Source organism: Tachyglossus aculeatus, chromosome 10, assembly GCF_015852505.1.
Source record: "Tachyglossus aculeatus isolate mTacAcu1 chromosome 10, mTacAcu1.pri, whole genome shotgun sequence".
Taxonomy (NCBI): domain Eukaryota; kingdom Metazoa; phylum Chordata; class Mammalia; order Monotremata; family Tachyglossidae; genus Tachyglossus; species Tachyglossus aculeatus.
Genome location: NC_052075.1, coordinates 46,725,326 through 46,744,941, shown reverse-complemented (window position 1 = coordinate 46,744,941; position 19,616 = coordinate 46,725,326). Strand labels below are relative to the sequence as shown.

General features: G+C 45.9%; 1 protein-coding gene across 1 annotated transcript; it reads left to right on the top strand.

Annotated features, from left to right (window-relative positions):
* The first annotated feature begins 1,210 nt into the window (after nucleotides 1–1,210).
* On the top strand, nucleotides 1,211–19,476 carry LOC119933084 (aldo-keto reductase family 1 member B1-like). The gene is made up of 10 exons (XM_038752365.1): nucleotides 1,211–1,356; nucleotides 6,727–6,894; nucleotides 8,176–8,292; nucleotides 10,395–10,472; nucleotides 11,243–11,365; nucleotides 11,760–11,866; nucleotides 12,456–12,537; nucleotides 12,886–12,969; nucleotides 15,289–15,371; nucleotides 19,044–19,476. The coding sequence occupies exons 1-10, from the start codon at nucleotides 1,291–1,293 to the stop codon at nucleotides 19,084–19,086; spliced, it is 951 nt and encodes a 316-aa protein (XP_038608293.1). The 5' UTR covers nucleotides 1,211–1,290; the 3' UTR covers nucleotides 19,087–19,476.
* The last annotated feature ends 140 nt before the right edge of the window (nucleotides 19,477–19,616 follow it).

The window sequence follows — 19,616 nt, the reverse complement described above, 5'->3', positions numbered from 1 at the left end:
TTATAAACCTGCAGCAAAAATCAGTGTCAGGAGTACTTGCACTTTGGGTGGAGAGAATTATAAACCTACAGCAAAAATCAGTGCCAGGAGTACTCGCACTTTGGGTGGAGAGAATTATAAACGTACAGCAAAAATCAGTGCCAGGAGTACTCGCACTTTGGGTGGAAAGGAGAGAATTATAAAGCTACAGCAAGAATCAGTGTGTGGAGTACTTGCACTTTGGGTGGAAAGGAGAGAATTATAAAGCTACAGCAAGAATCAGGGCCAGGAGTACTTGCACTTTGGGTGGAAAGGAGAGAATTGTAAAGCTACAGCAAGAATCAGTGCGAGGAGTACTTGCACTTTGGGTGGAAAGGAGAGATTTATAAACCTACAGCAAAAATCAGTGCCAGGAGTACTTGGACTTTGGGTGGAAAGGAGAGAATTATAAACCTACAGCAAGAATCAGTGCCAGGAGTACTAGCACTTTGGGTGGAAAGGAGAGAATTGTAAAGCTACAGCAAGAATCAGTGCCAGGAGAACTGGCACTTTGGGTGTAGAAAGGAGAGAATTATAAACCTGTAGCAAGAATCAGTGCCAGGAGAACTTGCACTTTGGGTGTAGAAAGGAGAGAATTATAAACCTGCAGCAAGAATCAGTGCCAGGAGTACTTGCACTTTGGGTGGAAAGGAGAGAATTATAAAGCTACAGCAAAAATCAGTGTGAGGAGTACATGCACTTTGGGTGGAAAGGAGAGAATTATAAATCTACAGCAGGAATCAGTGCCAGGAGTACTTGCACTTTGGGTGTAGAAAGGAGAGAATTATAAATCCACAGCAGGAATCAGTGCCAGGAGTACTTGCACTTTGGGTGGAAAGGAGAGAATTATAAAGCTACAGCAGGAATCAGTGCGAGGAGTATTTGCACTTTGGGTGGAAAGGAGAGAATTATAAAGCTACAGCATGAATCAGTGCGAGGAGTAGTTGCACTTTGGGTGGAAAGGAGAGATTTATAAAGCTACAGCAAGAATCAGGGCCAGGAGTCCTCGCAATTTGGGTGGGAAGGAGAGGGTGAAAAACACCATAATTTCTCATCCCGCCCTGGGCGGGTCGGAGGAGCCGGGGATGGCGGAAAGGCAGGGCCGCGGGAGGCGCCGACCAATCAGCAGCCGCCTTTCGCTTGCAGCCAATCGGCGGGGGCCGTCTGGGGCTGCGCCACCCCCTTTTAAGGAGTGGCAGGCCTCGCCTTACTGCGCGCTTTTGCTGGTTTGTACGCGGTTCTGCTGGTTTTTGCGCGCTGCGCCGCTCCATCATGGCATCGTTCGTGGTGCTCAACACCCTGGCCAAAATGCCCATCGTGGGGCTGGGCACCTGGAAGGTAAATGCAACCCCCTCTGCCCTTTTTCCTATCCTCCTTCTCTCTCTCCTTCCTTCCCTCTTTCCTCCTGAAAGGCCTGCAATTGGGGGCTGGGCCTGGAAGTTGCCCCGACCTCCTTTTGGGTCCCCTCTTCCCAGCGCTTAGAACAGTGCTTTGCACCTAAGAAGCGCTTAATAAATGTCATCATCATTATTATTCTAACGGATGCCCCTCCTATAACGCCCGGGAGGCCTGGGAATCTGCAACTGCAGGCTGGAGCGCCCGGGAATCCCCCCTGGCGCTTACTACAGTGCCTGGCACGTAGCATTATTAGACATTCATTCATTCAGTCGTATTTATTGAGCGCTTAGTACAGTGCCAGGCAGGGACTGTCTCTATTCGGTGCCGACTTGTAATAATAACAACAATTTTAATATTTGTTATAAGCGCTTACTATGTGCCAAGCACTGGTTCCCAAGCGTTTAGTACAGGGCTCTGCACACAGTAAGCGCTTAACAAATATTAAAATTGTTATTACAAATCGACAACATGGAGGGACGGTCCCCACCCAACAACGGGCTCATCTCACCCAGCGCTTAGTACAGTGCCTGGCAGGGACCGTCTCTATATTATAATAATGTTGGTATTTGTTAAGCGCTTACTATGTGCAAAGCACTGTTCTAAGCGCAGGGGAGGATACAAGGTGAACAGGTTGTCCCACATGGGGCTCACAGTCTTAATCCCCATTTTACAGATGAGTAACTGAGGCACAGAGAAGTCAAGTGACTTGCCTCAAGTCACACAGCTGACAATTGGCGGAGCTGGGATTTGAACCCGTGACCTCTGACTCCCAAGCCCAGGGCTCTTTCCATTGAGCCACTCTGCTTCTCTAAATGGTGCCGACTTGTAATGATAATAACAATTTTAATATTTGTTAAGCGCTTACTATGTGCTAAGCGCTGGTTCCCAAGCGTTTAGTACAGGGCTCTGCACACAGTAAGCGCTCAATAAATATGATTGAATGACTGAGCCCCCTCCTTCCTCTCCCCATCCCCCCCGACTTACCTCCTTCTCCCCAAAGCACCTGTATATATGTTTGTACAGATTTATTACTCTATTTATCTTGTATATTTACTATTCTATTTGTTTTATTTTGTTAATATATTTTGTTTTGTTGTCTGTCTCCCCCTTCTAGACTGTGAGCCCGTTGTTGGGTAGGGACCGTCTCTATATATTGCCAACTAGGACTTCCCAAGCGCTTAGTACAGTGCTCTGCACACAGTAAGCGCTCAATAAATACGATTGAATGAATATTTATTACTCTATTTTACTTGTACATATTCTATTTTATTTTGTTAATATGTTTTGTTTTGTTGTCTGTCTCCCCCTTCTAGACTGTGAGCCCGTTGTTGGGTAGGGACCGTCTCTATATGTTGCCAACTTAGACTTCCCAAGCGCTTAGTACAGTGCTCTGCACACAGTAAGTGCCCAATACGATTGAATGAATGAATGCACATAGTATTATTAGTCATTCATTCAGTCGTATTTGTTGAGCGCTTACTGTGTGCAGAGCCCTCTACTAAGCGCTTGGAAAGTACAGTTCGTATTTATGGAGCGTTTACTGTGTGCAGAGCACTGTACTAGGCGCTTGGAACTGTACTAGGCACTGTATTTGGAAGTCAGAGGTTGTGGGTTCTAATCCCGCCTCTGCCCTGTGCCAGCTGAGTGACTTTAGGCAAGTCACTTCACTTCTCCGGGCCTCAGTTGCCTCATCTGTAAAACGGGGATTAGGACCGTGAGCCCCACGTGGGACAACCTGATTACCTTGTATCTACCCCAGTGCTTAGAACAGTGCTTGGCACATAATAAATGCTTAACAAATATTATTATTATTATTATCATTCTTGGAAAGTACAGTTCAGCAACAAAGACAATCCCTGCCCACAACGGGCTCACAATCTAGAAGGGGGGAGACAGACATAAAAACAAGTCAACAGGCATCAGTAGCATCAATATAAATAAATAGAATTATAAATGTAGATATAGATATACACATCATTAATATTAAGGGCCATCAAGTCGTTTCCGATTCATAGCGACTCCGTGGATACATTTTTCCAGAACTCCCTGTCCTCTGCCATGATCCGTAACCTAATAGTTCTTCCGTTATTGTTATTGTGGTCTCTAATCCATCTAGCTGCTGGCCTGCCTCTTCCACATTTTCCCTGAACTTTTCCTAGCATGAGTGTCTTCTCCCGAGAATTAGTCCTCCGATTAGTGCTCATCGAATTGGAGTCATTTGGCCTTCAGAAGACCCCTTTGGTTTAATTTGCTCTTAAATCCACTTGTTTGTTAGTTTTTCAGGCAGTCCATGCTATTTGCAAAAGCCCTCTCCAACTCCATAATTAAAAGGAATCGTTCTTTCTATCGTGTTTTTTCACTGTCCAGCTTTCGTATCCGTATATTGCCACTGGAAACAGCGTAGGTTGACAATTTGTGTTTCTGTGGCAGTTGTTATGTCGGCTCATTTAATGACTTTTTCCAGGTCCTTCAAAGCAAGTCTTCCTAACATTAATCTTCGGCATATTTCTTCGCTGCTATTTATTATTTATTATCCATCCCAGGAGGGAAAAATTGTCAACTATTTCAGTCTTCTCGCCATCCACAGCAAATGTGTTAAACTTCCAACACATAGTAAGCGCTTAACAAATACCATAATGATTATTATAATTATTATTAGTATTTGCCGCCTCGGCTCATCGGATCCGGGAGGGAATCGTGGCCTGCGATGGGCAGGGAGCCGTGACCTCCCCCTGACCCCTCCACCGCCTAAAGCTTAATTTTATTTATTAATGGTGGTTAAGCACTTACTATGTGCCAGGCATTGTACTAAGCACTGGGGCAGATACAAGCTAATCAGGTTGGACGCAGTCCCTGTCCCACATAAGGCTCAGAGTCTTAATCCCCATTTTACAGATGAGGGAACTGAGGCACAGAGAAGTCAAGTGATTTAACCAAGGTCACACAGCAGACAAGTCCCCCCCATCTAGACTGTGAGCCTGTTACATTGCTGTATTCATTCATTCATTCATTCAATCGTATTTATTGAGCGCTTACTGTGTGCAGAGCACTGTACTAAGCGCTTGGGAAATACAAGTTGGCAACATATAGAGACAGTCCCTACCCAACAGTGGGCTCACAGTCTAGAAGGGGGAGACGGAGAACAAAACAAAACATATTAACAAAATAAAATAAATAGAATAAATATGTACAAGCAAAATAGAGTAATAGTATTGTACTTTCCAAGCGCTTAGTACAGTGCTCTGTACAAAGTAAGTGCTCAATAAATACAATTGAGTGAATGAACAGGTGGCAGACCCGGGATTAGAACCCAAGACTACCTGGCTCCTAGGCCCAGACCGTAAGCTCATTGTGGGCAGGGAGCTGTTGATGGTTATAGTGTACTATCCCAATTGCTTATTATAGTGCTCTGCACACAGTAAGCGCTCAATAAATATGAATGAATGAATGCTCTATCCTTTAAGCCACGCTGTTTCCCTACTTCATTCAGTCGTACTTATTGAGCGCTTACTTTGTGCAGAGCATTGTACTAAGAGTGTACCTCCACGTAGGTACCCAAGAGCAAACAAGCATCGGCCATGGGGGGAACAATAACTGGACGTCCAGGAGTGGGTTGCATGCTTAAAACCCCATGCATGCAACTTTTTGGGAAGCTGAGGCTGGTTAACAAAAAATATCGAAAAGGTCAAGGCTAAAACAAAGGCCCCACATTATTACAGTGTTTAGAGAAGCAGCACGGCTTAGTGGGAGGGGAATCAGAAGGACCTGGTACTAATTTTGGCTCCGCGGTGTGGGTCACTTCTCTGTGTCAGTTACATCATGTTTAAAATGGTGATTAAGATTGTGAGCCTTAGGTGGGACATGGACTGTGTACAGCCAGAGTAGCTTGTATCTAATCCGCTGCTTAGTATAGTGCCCGGAACATAGTAACTCTAAAATTTGCGTAATTTTTTTAAAAAAAACTTTAAAAACCAAGGACTCATAAGCCTGAAAGGGCTCTGAGCTTTTCAGAAGAGTAAGTGATATTCATTGTTTGTTTCCTGTATGCAGAGCACTGTACCAAATGCTTGGGGCTTGGGAGAGAATAAGAAAGTAATAATAATAATAATGATGGTATTTAAGCGCTTATGTGCAAAGCACTGTTCTAAGCGCTGGGGAGGTTACAAGGTGATTAGGTTGTCCCACGGGGGGCTCACAGTTTTCATCCCCATTTTACAGATGAGGTAACTGAGGCACAGAGAAGTTAAGGGACTTGCCCAAAGTCACACAGCTAACAGTTGGCGGAGCTGGGATTTGAACCCATGACCTCTGACTCCAAAGCCCGGGCTCTTTCCTCTGAGCCACGCCGCTTCTCCAAGTAAACATGATTGGTGCCCTCAAGGAGCTGCTTTTGCTAATATCAATTGATATTCATTCCCCCAAAAGCTAGTCCTGGCTCCACCACTTGTCTGCTGTGTGGCCGTGGGCAAGTTACTTAACTTCTCTGTGCCCTGATGATTTAAAATCTAGCCATGTGGGCATTTAATCCCAAATGTCAGTACTCCCAAGGACTGTTGCACTTGGACATGCTAGATAGATAAATGAATCACCCTGGTTTGAGTTTTGGCGGAACAAGCTCATGGAATAAAAAAGATCTCTCTTGAAAAGAGAGAAGAGGGGCCTAGTGGAGCCTGGGAGGCAGAGGACTTGGGTTCTAATCCTGGTCTGCCACTTGTCTGCCGTGTGACCTTGGGCAAGTAACAACTTCTCTGTGTGTTTCTTCATCTGTAAAATGGGGATTAAAACTGTGAGCCCCATGTGGGACATGGACTGTGTCCAACCTGATTGGCCTGTATCTACCCCAGTGCTTAGAACAGTGCTTGGCACAGATTAAGTGCTTAACAAATCCCATTTTTTAAAAAGCCACATTTGGTAACCAAAAGCTTATCCCTTGTGTTGTTGGACTTTATGTTTGTAGCCGCTAGCGCTGACTTCTCTTTGGCCTCCTTGTCTTCTCCCTCTTCCTTCTGCGTCTCCCTGACTTGCTCCCTTTATTCACCCCACAGCCCTTACATACATATCTGTAATTTACTTATATTAATGTCTGTCTCCCCTCTTTAGACTGTAAGCTCGTTGTGGGCAGGTAATGTCTGTTCATTCTTATATTGTACTCTCCCAAACAATTAAGACAGTGCTGTGCGCTCAGTAAATTCAATAACTGACTGGCTTTCCATTATGAAGCTTTTGCTCAGAGAGCCGCTCCCTTCTTGAGGATGCCGCACCTGGAAATTCCAAGTCGTTGACCTGCCTTTTCGGGGATTTTCCTTTCAGTCATCCCCTGGCCAAGTCGGGGAGGCAATGAAGGTGGCACTTGAAGCCGGCTACCGCCACTTTGACTGCGCTTACGTCTATCGCAACGAGAATGAAGTGGGGGACGCCATCCAGCAGAAGATCAAGGAGGGAGCGGTGAAGCGAGAGGACCTCTTTATTGTCAGTAAGGTACAGATCTCCCCCTGCCCCCTGGCAACCATGGCTTTGGGGACACTGTGTCCACCCATCCTTGAGGACTTCATTATCTGAGTTCATTCCATCTCAGTGCCTTCCTTTTGAAGCTTATCAAATATGTCTAGCCTGGTGAGTCAGCAAACTCATTGTGCATGTGTCTGGAAATTTGCTCAGTTAAGAGGCCCCAGGTCACTTGAGGTGACAGGACTGAACTGCACAGTTAAATCATGTGAGGAGACTTGTTTTGAAATGCGTAATAAATATATGAAAAAAAAAGTAAAACACATTGCTCTCTCAGCTCAACCCCATCATTTCGTAGCTGTTCAGTTAAGGGAAAAATCTAGACTAAAACACTGAACACCCCCAACTAAAAAAGCGAGAAGCAGCATGACCTAGTGAATAGAGCATTGCCCTGGGAGACAGAAGGACCTGGGTTCTAACTCCTGCTCTGCCACTTTTTTTTTTTGGATGGCATTTATTAAGCGCTTACTATGTGCAAGCACTGTTCTAAGCACTGGGGAGATTACAAGGTGATCAGGTTGTCCCACTGGGGGGGCTCACAGTCTTAATCCCCATTTTACAGATGAGGGAACTGAGGCACAGAGAAGTTAAGTGACTTGCCCAAAGTCACACAGTTGACAATTGGCGGAGCTGGGATTTGAGCTGATGACCTCTGACTCCAAAGCCTGTGTTCTTTCCACTGAGCCATGCTGTTTCTCACTTGTCTGCTGTGTGATCTTGGGCAAGGCACTTCACATCTCTGTGGCTCAGTTACCTCATCTATAAAATGTAAAATAAGACTGGGAGCCCCATGTGGGACTCATAGTACAGTACTCATAGTAAGTGCTTAACAAATACTAAAAATAAATAAAGTGACCTGTCCTTTGTTCTCCTTGTAATAATAATAATAATGATGATGATAATCATGGTATTTGCATTAACTGCATGCCAGGAACTGTACTAAGTGCTGAGGTTAATAATGCAAGATAATTTTGTCAATTTTCCACCAACCCTCTAACACCCAACTTTCTCAGCTGCTTTTGATCTCTTGGTCCCAGCCCCACTCCTGTCAGGTTTCCCCCTCCTTTTCCCCTAAGTTCTTCTGTACCTTGTCTCCATGAGCCCCAATCTGCACTTCTTGGACCAAACCCAGTTTAGGGCTCCAGGAAGTCAGTTCAGAGTGTGCAGGGTGATACCCCAACACACCCCTCTCTCCATCCACCCCTCATATACCCCCCCAAAAAACAAAATAGTGCTTTCTGCCCTCCTTCACAGCTCTGGTGCACATTCCATGAGAAGAGTTTGGTGAAGGGGGCCCTGCAGAAGACACTCAGCAACCTCAAGATGGATTATCTGGACATGTACCTCGTCCACTGGCCTATTGGATTGAAGGTTTAGTAAAACATTTGATGTCCGTTGAACTGGGGCTGAAGGGTTTTGCAACTATTGAAAGTGCATTGGAATTGCTGCTGGGCCTTTCTGTGACTTGATGGGCCTATTGTTTTCATCAATCAAGGGTATTTATTGAGTGCTTGCTGTCGTTAGTCCAGGCATTGTACTGAGTGCTTTTGAGACCACAATAGGTTATAAATTATTTTTATGCTATTTTATATTCATGTCTGTCTCCCCCTCTAGACTGTAAGCTCATTTGGGGCAGGGAATGTGTCTACCAAACCTGGGGTACTCTCTCAAGTACTTAGTACATTGCTGTGCACACAGTAAGCAGCATAGAGCTTGGGCCTGGGAGTTAGAAGGACTTGGGTTTTAAACCCAGCTCAGCCACTTGTCTGTTTGACCTTGGACAAGTCACTTCACTTCTAGACTGTGAGCCCACTGTTGGGTAGGGACCGTCTCTATATGTTGCCAACTTGTACTTCCCAAGTGCTTAGTACAGTGCTCTGCACACAGTAAGCGCTCAATAAATACGATTGATTGATTGATTGATTGATTCTCTGTGTCTCGTTCACCTCGTCTGTTAAATGGAGGTTAAATCTGAGAGCCCCTTGTCGGGTAGGGACTGTGTTCAATCCGATTAGTTTCTATCTAACCCAGTGCTTAGTATCGTGCCTGGCACATGGTAAGCACTTAACAAACCCCATTAAAACATCAGGTTTATATGGCTAAACGGTACTAGTGGTAGTGAGGAACTTCATAGCACGGTGGTCCTCAGCCGAAGATTTCTTAGATTGCAAAATAAGAACATTTTCTTTACTCTGGGCGGAAGAGGATAGTGTACTGAACTCACAGCCTTCACGTGTCATTGAATAAGCTCTCCATTTTGAATCCAGACCTTTTTAAAGTTTTCCAGCCAGACTTCCAAGCCAGGTCTTCCTGACTTGAGCCTAAGAGATACTGGAAAAAATTGAGGTCCCACCCAGTCCCAATCTTTATCTTTTTTTGTGGTGATAGGGGTGGGTTTTTTGTTTTTTGTTTTTTTTTTTCTCCCCTCTTTTTGCTAGGTATGCATAGAGCACCATCTTGTTTTCCACAAGATTTAACTGCTCTTCGTTTTAGTTCTCTCAGGTAAAGGATATGTATTTAAATCTACACTTCAGTCAGTGGTATTAACTGAGTGCTTTCTTTGTGCATAGTACTATACTAAGTGCTTGGGTGATCACAGTACAGCAGAGTTGGTCAATACGGTCCCTGCCCACAACAAGCTTAACAATAATAATAATATGGGTATTTGTTAAGCACTTACTATGTGCCAAGCACTGTTCTAAGTGCTAGGGTACATACAAGGTAATCAGGTTGTCCCACGAGGGGCTGACAGTCTTAATCCCCAGTTTACAGATGAAGGAACTGAGGCACAGAGAAGTTAAGTGACTTGCCCAGAGTCACACAGCTGACACGTGAGGGAGCTGGAATTAGAACCCATGACCTTTGACTCCCAAGCCTGGGCTCCTACCATTAAGCCACACTGCTTTTCTAACGCTGCTGCTCCCACGCTGCTTACAGTCTAGAGGACTGATATCATCCCCGCCTTTCCCTTAGTTGTGCAGTAGGGCCGGAATAAGGCTGCCTGACTTCTTTGGGTTCAGCTCAGACTGGCTGGCTCCAAGGGCAGAGTACTACTTGAGTGGAAATTCAAGAAAGAAAAATAATAGTGAACAGCTCTGGACCAAGGGATGTCATGTGACATCACTTCTATTTGGAGGCAAGTTCAGACCCCACTCAATTCATCCGGGATGTTTGTCTCCAGCCACAAAGCGTGAGAGGAGCTGATCCTCTTGGACTGGACCCTTATTTGGGCTATTAAGGCCCTTTTGTACTGGGAGACTCAGCCCTTGAGTGGTAACAAATATGCCTGGTGGAATGTAAACCTTTGCTTGTTCCCAGCCCTCTGTAAGCTTATTGCTACCACTTCCACACTGAGAAGTCATCTGCAAGTTTCCTGGAGCTTTGGTTTTGGGGGAGAAAGCTGTTTTTAGCATTAGTGTACTTTTAAGGGTTTTTTTTCTTTTGTTTTGTTTTTTTTTCCTTGGCACTAACAGACTGGAAAAGAAGATTTCCCTGTAGATGAGCAGGGCAGATATATTTCCAGCAACACGGACATCCTGGACACATGGGAGGTAAGTCCAACTGCTTTGTGGTCTTCCCCAATCCACCCAAAAAAAAGAAGCCTGGTTAAAGTGTCTTATCCATGAGCGGTTTTCTCTAGAGACTTAGAAACAGTTGGGTGACTGCTGGTTCAGCGTGTCTTTTGACCCTTTAGTCCGTGAGATTGAACAGATCTGTCTCGCTGTTTATAACCTGGAAACTAATCTGGTGTGATGATGCTAAAACCCCATTCTCCTTGGCACGCCCCTCTACCCCCACCCCAAAAATGAAATGTGGGACTAGACTGCCCCTATAAATCAACCAATTGATGTCATTAGGCATGTGAGTGCAAACCACTGTACTAAATGCTTAACCAGTATGTCTCAAGTGCCTAGTACACTGCTTCCCACACAGTAAGCGTTCAATAAATTCAGTTGAATGAATGAACCAAATATACAAGAAGCAACATCAGCATTTCCTGCCCCTGAGGAACTCACGGTCTAATCATCATCAATCGTATTTATTGAGCGCTTACTATGTGCAGAGCACTGTACTAATGGATTGGAATGGAAGAAACTTATAATTCAGTCGTATTCATTGAGCGCCTACTGTGTGCAGAGCACTGTACTAAATGCTTGGGAAAGTACAGTACAATAAGCAGTGACATTCCCTGCCCACAACAAGCTTGCAGTCTAAGCTCTTGTACAGTGAAATAGAAGGGATATCAGGGATAGCTACTGTGGTTACTGGGGGCCTTTTGTTTCCTTGTTTGAGTCACTGCAAGACTCCCGTTTCTCCTCAGGCCATGGAAGAGCTGGTGGACGCAGGGCTGGCGAAAGCCATTGGTGTTTCCAACTTTAACCACGACCAGATTGAGAGGGTTTTGAACAAACCAGGGTTGAAATACAAGCCAGCCACTAACCAGGTAAACACCATGTCGGGGGGTTCGGGGCACACCCCTTCCCCTTAGGATTCAGAGAGGCAGGAATGCTATCTGGGATTGCAAAAACTACAGGAGGAATGGGTTAATGGAGCTGGCTGATTTGGCCCTAGGGCTTGACCTTCCCTGGGAGATTTAACAGGTGGTGACAGCCTAATCAAATCCCAGGTCTTCTCAGTTATGGAAATGGTTCTGGATCCTGAGAAGTGCCCACCAGGACATCCCACCCACTTCCCAGCGGAGTTGGGAAAGGTCAGGGCCGTATTTCAGAGGGAAATTGTGTCTCTTTAGGCAGATTTTGATGAATGGCGCCAGTCACTGAAGGGACTTGGGCGGCCTGGCTTCCTGCTGCATCACTGATGACCATTTGTGCCCATAGGTGGAGTGCCACCCATACCTCACCCAGGAAAAACTGATAAACTATTGCCAGTCCAAGGGGATTTCAGTGACTGCTTATAGCCCCCTTGGCTCTCCAGATAGACCATGGTAAGACTTTCACTGGTCTGTTCTTAAGTGATATATAAAACTTAATTGTTCATTTTGGAGGTGAAGGGAGTGGGAATTTGGCTTCTGCAGAGAAAAATCAGTAAATTGTAGGCCTCCACCTCGAGTTCTCTGAGTCTGCGGCCCTTTCTAAAGCATCTCGTACAAGAAATTAATGGCAAGTCTTTGGTCCAGCCGTAGACCAGTCTCCATCAGAAGGAACTGAGGATTCTGGTCCCAGCTTGATCCCTGACTTGCTGTGGCTACTTCCTCACCTGCAGAATGGAGGGGATGGCAACAACTGTCCCTACACTCACCTGGGTGAGGGGTCTCTATATGTTGCCGACTTGTACTTCCCAAGCGCTTAGTACTGTGCTCAGCGCACAGTAAGCATTCAACAAATACGATTGAATGAATTTAAGAGGAATCAGTAGAGGGGTTGAGGTCTTCCCAGGGAGCTCTGACCCTAGTATTACAGAAATAGCTGTCACTCTTCTCATCCCCCACCTCCATACCATAAGCTAGCAGGGCAGAGGAAAGAGAATAGCTTTGCTCTCTGGTCATCTTATCATTATAACTGTTTCCTTTCCAGGGCCAAGCCTGAGGACCCTTCTCTCTTGGAGGATCCCAGGATTAAGGCGATTGCAGAGAAGCACAAGAAAACCCCAGCGCAGGTTTGCGGTTCCACTACCTTCCTGCCTCCCTCTCTTCCTCTGTCTCTCCCATAGAACTTCCCACCCCTCGCTCTAGTGTGGGTGAAAGAAGGGTCAGACTCACACAAGAAGCTTTTTCTTATAACCTCTGGAGTCCTCATTCAATCTCCAGAGGTGAGGAAGAGGTAGCATGAGGGGTTTCTCTCAGCAAGCTACAAGTGCCTTGGCATCTAGGGAAGAAATAAAACCATTCTGTCTAGGAGCTTCAGCTTGTGCTTTTACCCACGGTGGGGGTAAGGACTCTGCCCTGTGTCGGGGTCTGGGGTCCTTGCTGGAGACCCCATGTCTCCTCCTAATCTCCTCCCACAGATCTTGATCCGGTTTCAGATCCAGAGGAACGTGATTGTGATCCCCAAGTCATCCAGCCCTCAGCGCATTGTGGAGAACTTTCAGGTAGGAGGCTGGGATCAGGAGAGTCTCCCTTTCTGCAGGGTGGGATGTTCTCCTCTCTAACACACTGGTTCTCTGGGCTCTGGTCAGCTGACGGGAGAGGAAGGGGCCCTAAGACCGCTGTACAGTGTAAGTTGAGCCTTCTAGTTTTTTATTATTATTCTGTGGCATTCTTCGTGTCTAATAATAACGTCTGCAGCTTTTGTAAAGTGCTCCCCGTGTGCCATGCTCTGTACTAAGCCCTGAGGCAGGCTCAAGATAATCAGGTTGGGCAAAATCCCTGTCCAGAATGGGACCCAGAGTCTAAGTAGGAGGAAAAACAGGTACTTTATCCCCGTTTTAGAGGTGACTGTAAGCTTGTTGTGGGCGGTGGACCTATCTGCTAATTCTGTTGTACCCTTCCAAGTACCTAGAACAGTGCTGTCCTCAATAAATACCACAGAGTGATTGATAGATGAGGAAACAGACCCAGAAAAGTGAAGTGACTTGCCAGCAGTCATGTAGCAAGCGTCTGATCCAGGATTAGAACCCAAGGCTGCTGACCCTCAGCCCCTGCTGTTTCTGATACTCCAGCTCTTTTTAACCAGAGTCAAAGGGAGCAAACTGTAGTTGTGAAAGGGATCTTTGTTCACATGACAGCAGTGTAGAAGCCTCACACTTCACAGTATAATTGTACCTTTGAGGTTCTCCACAGGTGCTACTTAATAAGATCTTAAATCTTTCCAGGTGGGGTGTTAGATCTGTGTTCTGCATTGCCAAAGACAAAAGACTCTTTAGCCTTGCCCCTTTTCTACCTCACCTTGCTACACTCCTACCTCAATCCAGCCCATACTTTCACTCCTCTAATGCCAGACTCTCACAGTACTTTGATTTTGTCTCTGAGGCCGCTGCCCGCTCCCCCACATTCTGCCTCTGGCCTGGACACCCTCCCTTTTCATATCCAACAGATGATCACCCTCCCCACCTTCAGAGCCTTACTGAAGGCACATCTCCTCCAAGAGGCCTTTCCTGACTAAACCCTCTTTCCCTTTTCTTCCACTCCCTTCTGTATTGCCATGACTTGCTACCTTTTATTCATTCCCCACTTCCAGCCTCACAGCACTTAGGTACATATCCATAGTTTTATTCATATTAATAATAATAATGATGGCATTTGTTAAGCGCTTTCTATGTGCAAAGCACTGTTCTAACGTCTGTCTCCCCCTCTAGACTGTAAGCTGATTATGGGCAGGGAATGCATCTGTTGTTATATTGTACTCTCCCAAGTGCTTAGAACAGTGCTGTGCATTCCATAAGTGCTCAATAAATAATAATAATAATGGCATTTGTTAAGTGCTTACTATATGCAAAGCACCATTCTAAATGCTGGGGGGATACAAGGTGATCAGCTTGTCCCGCGTGGGGCTCACAGTCATCATCCCCATTTTACAGATGAGGTAACTGGCTCCGAGAAGTTAAGCTAAGCCCAAGGTCACACAGCAGATATGTGGTGGAGCCGGAATTTGAACCCACGACCTCTGACTCCAAAGCCTGTGCTCTTTCCACTGAGCCACTCTGCTTCTCTAAAATAAATACAATTGACTGACTGAAAGGCTGAAACAGATTACCCACACTTACCTTGTAGATTGTCATCTGACTTGTCGTAGAGTAAACTAGTTTAGCTTTCAGTAAGCCCCATCGTGGGGAAACTACTTTTGAAAGACTGGCCTTTTCCAAGAGTCATTTAGATCATGACTTTCTTGATGGCAGGGACCGTGTTTATCCTTAATCTCACAGATCCCAGTTCACGTGAACCCGACTGAGGGTTGTGCCACAATCTTCCCAAGGTGAACATCGAAATTGCATTACATTGTGTTGCCAATTTGTACTTCCCAAGCGCTTAGTACAGTGCTCTGCACATAGTAAGCGCTCAATAAATACGATTGATGATTGATGATGAAAGAGCCCAGTGGACGTAGAGCAGCAGCATGGCATAATGGATAGAGCGTGGGCTTGGGAGTCAGAAGGTCGTGGGTTCTAATCCCAGCTCCGCCACATGTCTGCTGTGTGACCTTGGGCAAGTCACTTCACGTCTCTGGGCCTCAGTTACCTCATTTGTAAAATGGGGATTGAGACTGTGAGCCCGTGTGGGATAGGGACTATGTCCAACCCAATTTGCTTGGATCCACCCCAGCGCTTAGTACAGTGCCTGGGACGTAGTAAGCGCTTAACATATTATTATTACTGCCTTTCAGTGTGTGAAGCCGTTACTGAGAGGGCCGTGGCTTGCCTTAGAAATGTCTCCCATTCTGATTACTAAGCTCCTTGTTTTCTTCTTTCCAGGTCTTTGACTTTGAATTGAGTAAGGAAGAGATGGGAATGATCCTGAGCTTCAATAGAAACTGGAGGTTCTGTCGCCTGGAAAGGTAGGTGTCTCTCACACTAAACTTATTGCCTCCTTTGCCGTTGCTTGGCGGTGAAGGCTCTGTCATGTCAGAGTGCAAATCTGATGTGGGCCCTGAGGTTCCAGGGGAAAGCAGGGTCTCAGTGTGTCATCTGGGCTCCAGTCTGGCTGTGGAACTACTGTTCCACGAGGCTGAAGCCACACGTTGGTTTTAACCCAGCTCTTAAACTTCGAGATCCCTTTAGCACCTAATGGCAGCTGGTTCCGAAAACAAGTCTTAACTACCCTCCCCTCCTTCCTCTTTCACCCTTATTTAAATGGGATATGGTTTGGGTCTTCTAAAATTGGCTCCAGCCTACTTCCTCTCTGAGAACTGTCTGTTCTGGGTGTTCCTTTCACATCCTCCTCTCTTCCCTCCCTCTTCCTTCACCCATTTTATCCCTTTCTCCTAGTGGAAGACCTTCGGCTGCCCCTTGAAGTTTACCTTTGCCAAGATCCGCCCTTTCCTCTCCATCCAAACCGCTACCCTGCTAATTCAAGCTCTCATCCTATCCCGTCTGGACTACTGCACTAGCCTTCTCTCTGATCTCCCATCCTCGTGTCTCTCTCCACTTCAATCCATACTTCATGCTGCTGCCCGGATTATCTTTGTCCAGAAACGCTCTGGACATATTACTCCCCTCCTCAAAAACCTCCAATGGCTACCGATCAATCTGCGCATCAGGCAGAAACTCCTCACCCTGGGCTTCAAGGCTCTCCATCACCTCGCCCCCTCCTACCTCACCTCCCTTCTCTCCTTCTACTGCCCAGCCCGCACCCTCCGCTCCTCCACCACTAATCTCCTCACTGTACCTCGCTCTCGCCTGTCCCGCCATTGACCCCCGGCCCACGTCATCCCCCGGACCTGGAATGCCCTCCCTCTGCCCATCCGCCAAGCTAGCTCTCTTCCTCCCTTCAAGGCCCTGCTGAGAGCTCACCTCCTCCAGGAGGCCTTCCCAGACTGAGCCCCTTCTTTCCTCTCCCCTTCGTCCCCCTCTCCATCCCCCCATCTTACCTCCTTCCCTTCCCCACAGCACCTGTATATATGTATATATGGTTGTACATATTTATTACTCTATTTATTTATTTATTTTACTTGTACATTTCTATCCTACTTATTTTATTTTGTTGGTATGTTTGGTTCTGTTCTCTGTCTCCCCCTTTTAGACTGTGAGCCCACTGTTGGGCAGGGACTGTCTCTATGTGATGCCAATTTGTACTTCCCAAGCGCTTAGTACAGTGCTCTGCACATAGTAAGCGCTCAATAAATACGATTGATTGATTGACCTTTGACCTTCCATCTTAGTCGTGTCCTTTTGGTCAAAGCTTAATACTGCATTAAGTGTATTCCCAGAGCAAAGTGAAGGGGGGAAAGCTTTATATACAGTCAAGTTGTCTATCACAGGGTGTAAGAGGGGAGGGCAACATCCCGGCTCCGCCACATGTCTGCTGTGTGACCTTGGGCAAGTCACTTAACTTCTCTGAGCTTCAGTTACCTCATCTGTAAAATGGGGATTAAGACTATGAGCCCAATGTGGGACAACTTGATCACCTTGTATCCACCCCCAGCGCTTAGAACAGTGCTCTGCACATAGTAAGCGCTTAACAAATGCCATTATTATTATTATCTTGACAATCAGTAGTATTTATTGAGCACTCACTATGGGCAGAGCACAGTACTGTGTGCAGAGCACTGTACTGTGTGCTTGAGAAAGTACAATATAAAGAGTTGGTAGATGTGATTCATGGCCAAAAATTGCTTACAGTCTACAGGACAAGTGTGATGCTAAAAACCTGTGCTATAATGTGTACCCCTTGAAAAACCATTTCTTCTAGCATACAATTCCTTTCAGATGTGTATTGTTAGAATGTTCCCCCTTCATTGCACTCTATCCAAAATAATATAGTGGAAACACATGGGTTGGGGGAGTGTAAGTAACACTAAATGCTGTGGTGGCCTCAGGAGATAATAATAATTGTGGCATTTGTTAAATGCTTATTATAGGCTAAGTACTGGACAAGTTAACCAGCTCCTACATAATAATAATAATGATGGCATTTATTAAGTGCTTACTATGTGCAAAGCATTGTTCTAAGCACTGGGGAGTTTACAGGGTGATCAGGTTGTCCCACGTGGGGCTCACAGGCTTAATCCCCATTTGACAGATGAGGTAACTGAGGCCCAGAAAAGTGAAGTGACTTGCCCAAAGTCACACAGCTGGGGATTTGAACCCATGACCTCTGACTCCAAAGCCCGGGCTCTTTCCACTGAGCCACGCTGCTTCTCTGGGGTCACATGGGGCTCACAGTCCAAGTAGGAGGGAGAACAGGTTTTGAATCTGCATTTTGCAAATGAGGAAACTGAGGCACAGAGAAGTGAAGTGATTTGCCCAAGGTCAGGGAGCTGGCATGAGAACCCAAGTCTACCGAATCCCTGGCCTGTGCACTTTCCACTACTTACTGTGCCATTAGAGCAGGGGCAAAAGAATGGAAAGGAAAAAGAGAAGGCAGTGGGGAAGAGATGGAAGAGTTAGGGCCTGATTCTTTGGGCTTCAGAACACGGAAGAGATGCTGACTGACAGAACCACCATCAGAGCACAGGAAGAGGAGGAGGAGGGAGGGTCAAGGTTGGGAATAACCAGCCTGCCACCTGCTAGCTTCCTAGGAATAGAAATACTTGTTCTAGCTTCTTGTGTCAACTCCTTAGTGTGCTCAGAGCACTTACAATATTTTTGAAGGGCATTCAAATCACCCGTACAAACCTCTGTGATGATGTGATTATTTGCCTCAGTCTCCCTTATTTTTTTTAAGGTCCTTGGAGTTTGTGCATCTATTTAACTTGTAGCTCTGGCATTATGGTATTCTCCCCCCTCTAGACGGAGGCTCCTTGTGGACAGGGAATGTGTCTACCAACTCTGTTATATTTTACTCTCCCAAGCATTTAGTATAGTGCTGCGCTTAGTAAATACTATTGCTTGTTTAACTGAGGGTATTTGGTAAATACCGGTGGACTGCTAGGATAACTTGAGCAGTTATCATAAGGCTGTTCAGGGACCTCACCAGCTGCTCTGCCAGTAATACTATCAATCAATCGTATTTATTGAGCGCTTAGTGTGCAGAGCACTGTACTAAGTGCTTGGGAAGTACAAGTTGACAACATACAGAGACAGTCCCTACCCAACAGTGGGCTCACAGTCTAAAAGCCTGTCAAACTCTAAAAATACTACTACTGATGATGATGATAATAGTATTTTTTAAGCACTTACTATGTGCCAAGCACTGTACTAAGTGCTGGGGTAGATACAAGATCATCAGGTCCCACATGGAGCGCCATAATCTATGCAGGAGGGCGAACATGTATTGAATCCCCATTTTACAGATGAGGGAACTGAGGCACAGAGAAGTTGCGTGACTTGTCCAAGGTCATAGAGCAGGTATGTGGCAGAGCCAGAAGTAGAACCCAGGTCCTCTGACTCAGTGCTCTTTTGACCAAGCCAAACTGCAGTAAGGGCTGCAGCCACCCGGCTTATGGTCGTTCACCTCCAGAAGCCTTCGAGCCTTCATCTAGAACACCTCTAGAGTGTGAAATTTTTAAATGTGAAGTGTTCCATTTTTTTTCCAAGATGAAACTATCCCTCTCTCTCTCTTTTCACAGTGCTGCTTCTCTCAAAGATTATCCTTTCCACGCTGAATACTGAAGCTGGGGGCCAGGCTCCAGGGGCAGTTCTTGGTGTTCCTGTCTACATGGGATGATAATGATGATAGACGTAGTCTTCACTGCCAAATTTGAGGAAGACCAACGGTCCCAGAACCTTGGAGCCCTGCAGTTGCCGGGCCAGCCCTAGATTAATTGCCAACTCCTTGCTGTGCCTTCCACCCAAGAGGGGTCTGCTACAGGAGGAAGAGGGAGTGCTGATGAGCTAGAATTAAGCCTCCCTGTTATTGGTTTGGTTTTTGGTTGTTTTGGGGGAGGGGGGGGGTTTGTCCTTTTTAAAGCTTCAATTTCTGCCTCTTCGTTAACGCTTTCCAATCCCGCCTCAGTTTGTAGAGTTAAAGTTTGTGCTTCCAATAAAAACTATTCATGTGGCTTTGCTGGCGTTACTTGTGGTTTCAACTGGGACCTCAACAATGGTAATAACCCTTGTTATACAACAATGTTATACAGCAATATTATAACAACATAATTATGGAATTTCTTAAACATTAGGTGCTAGGCACTGTTCGAAGC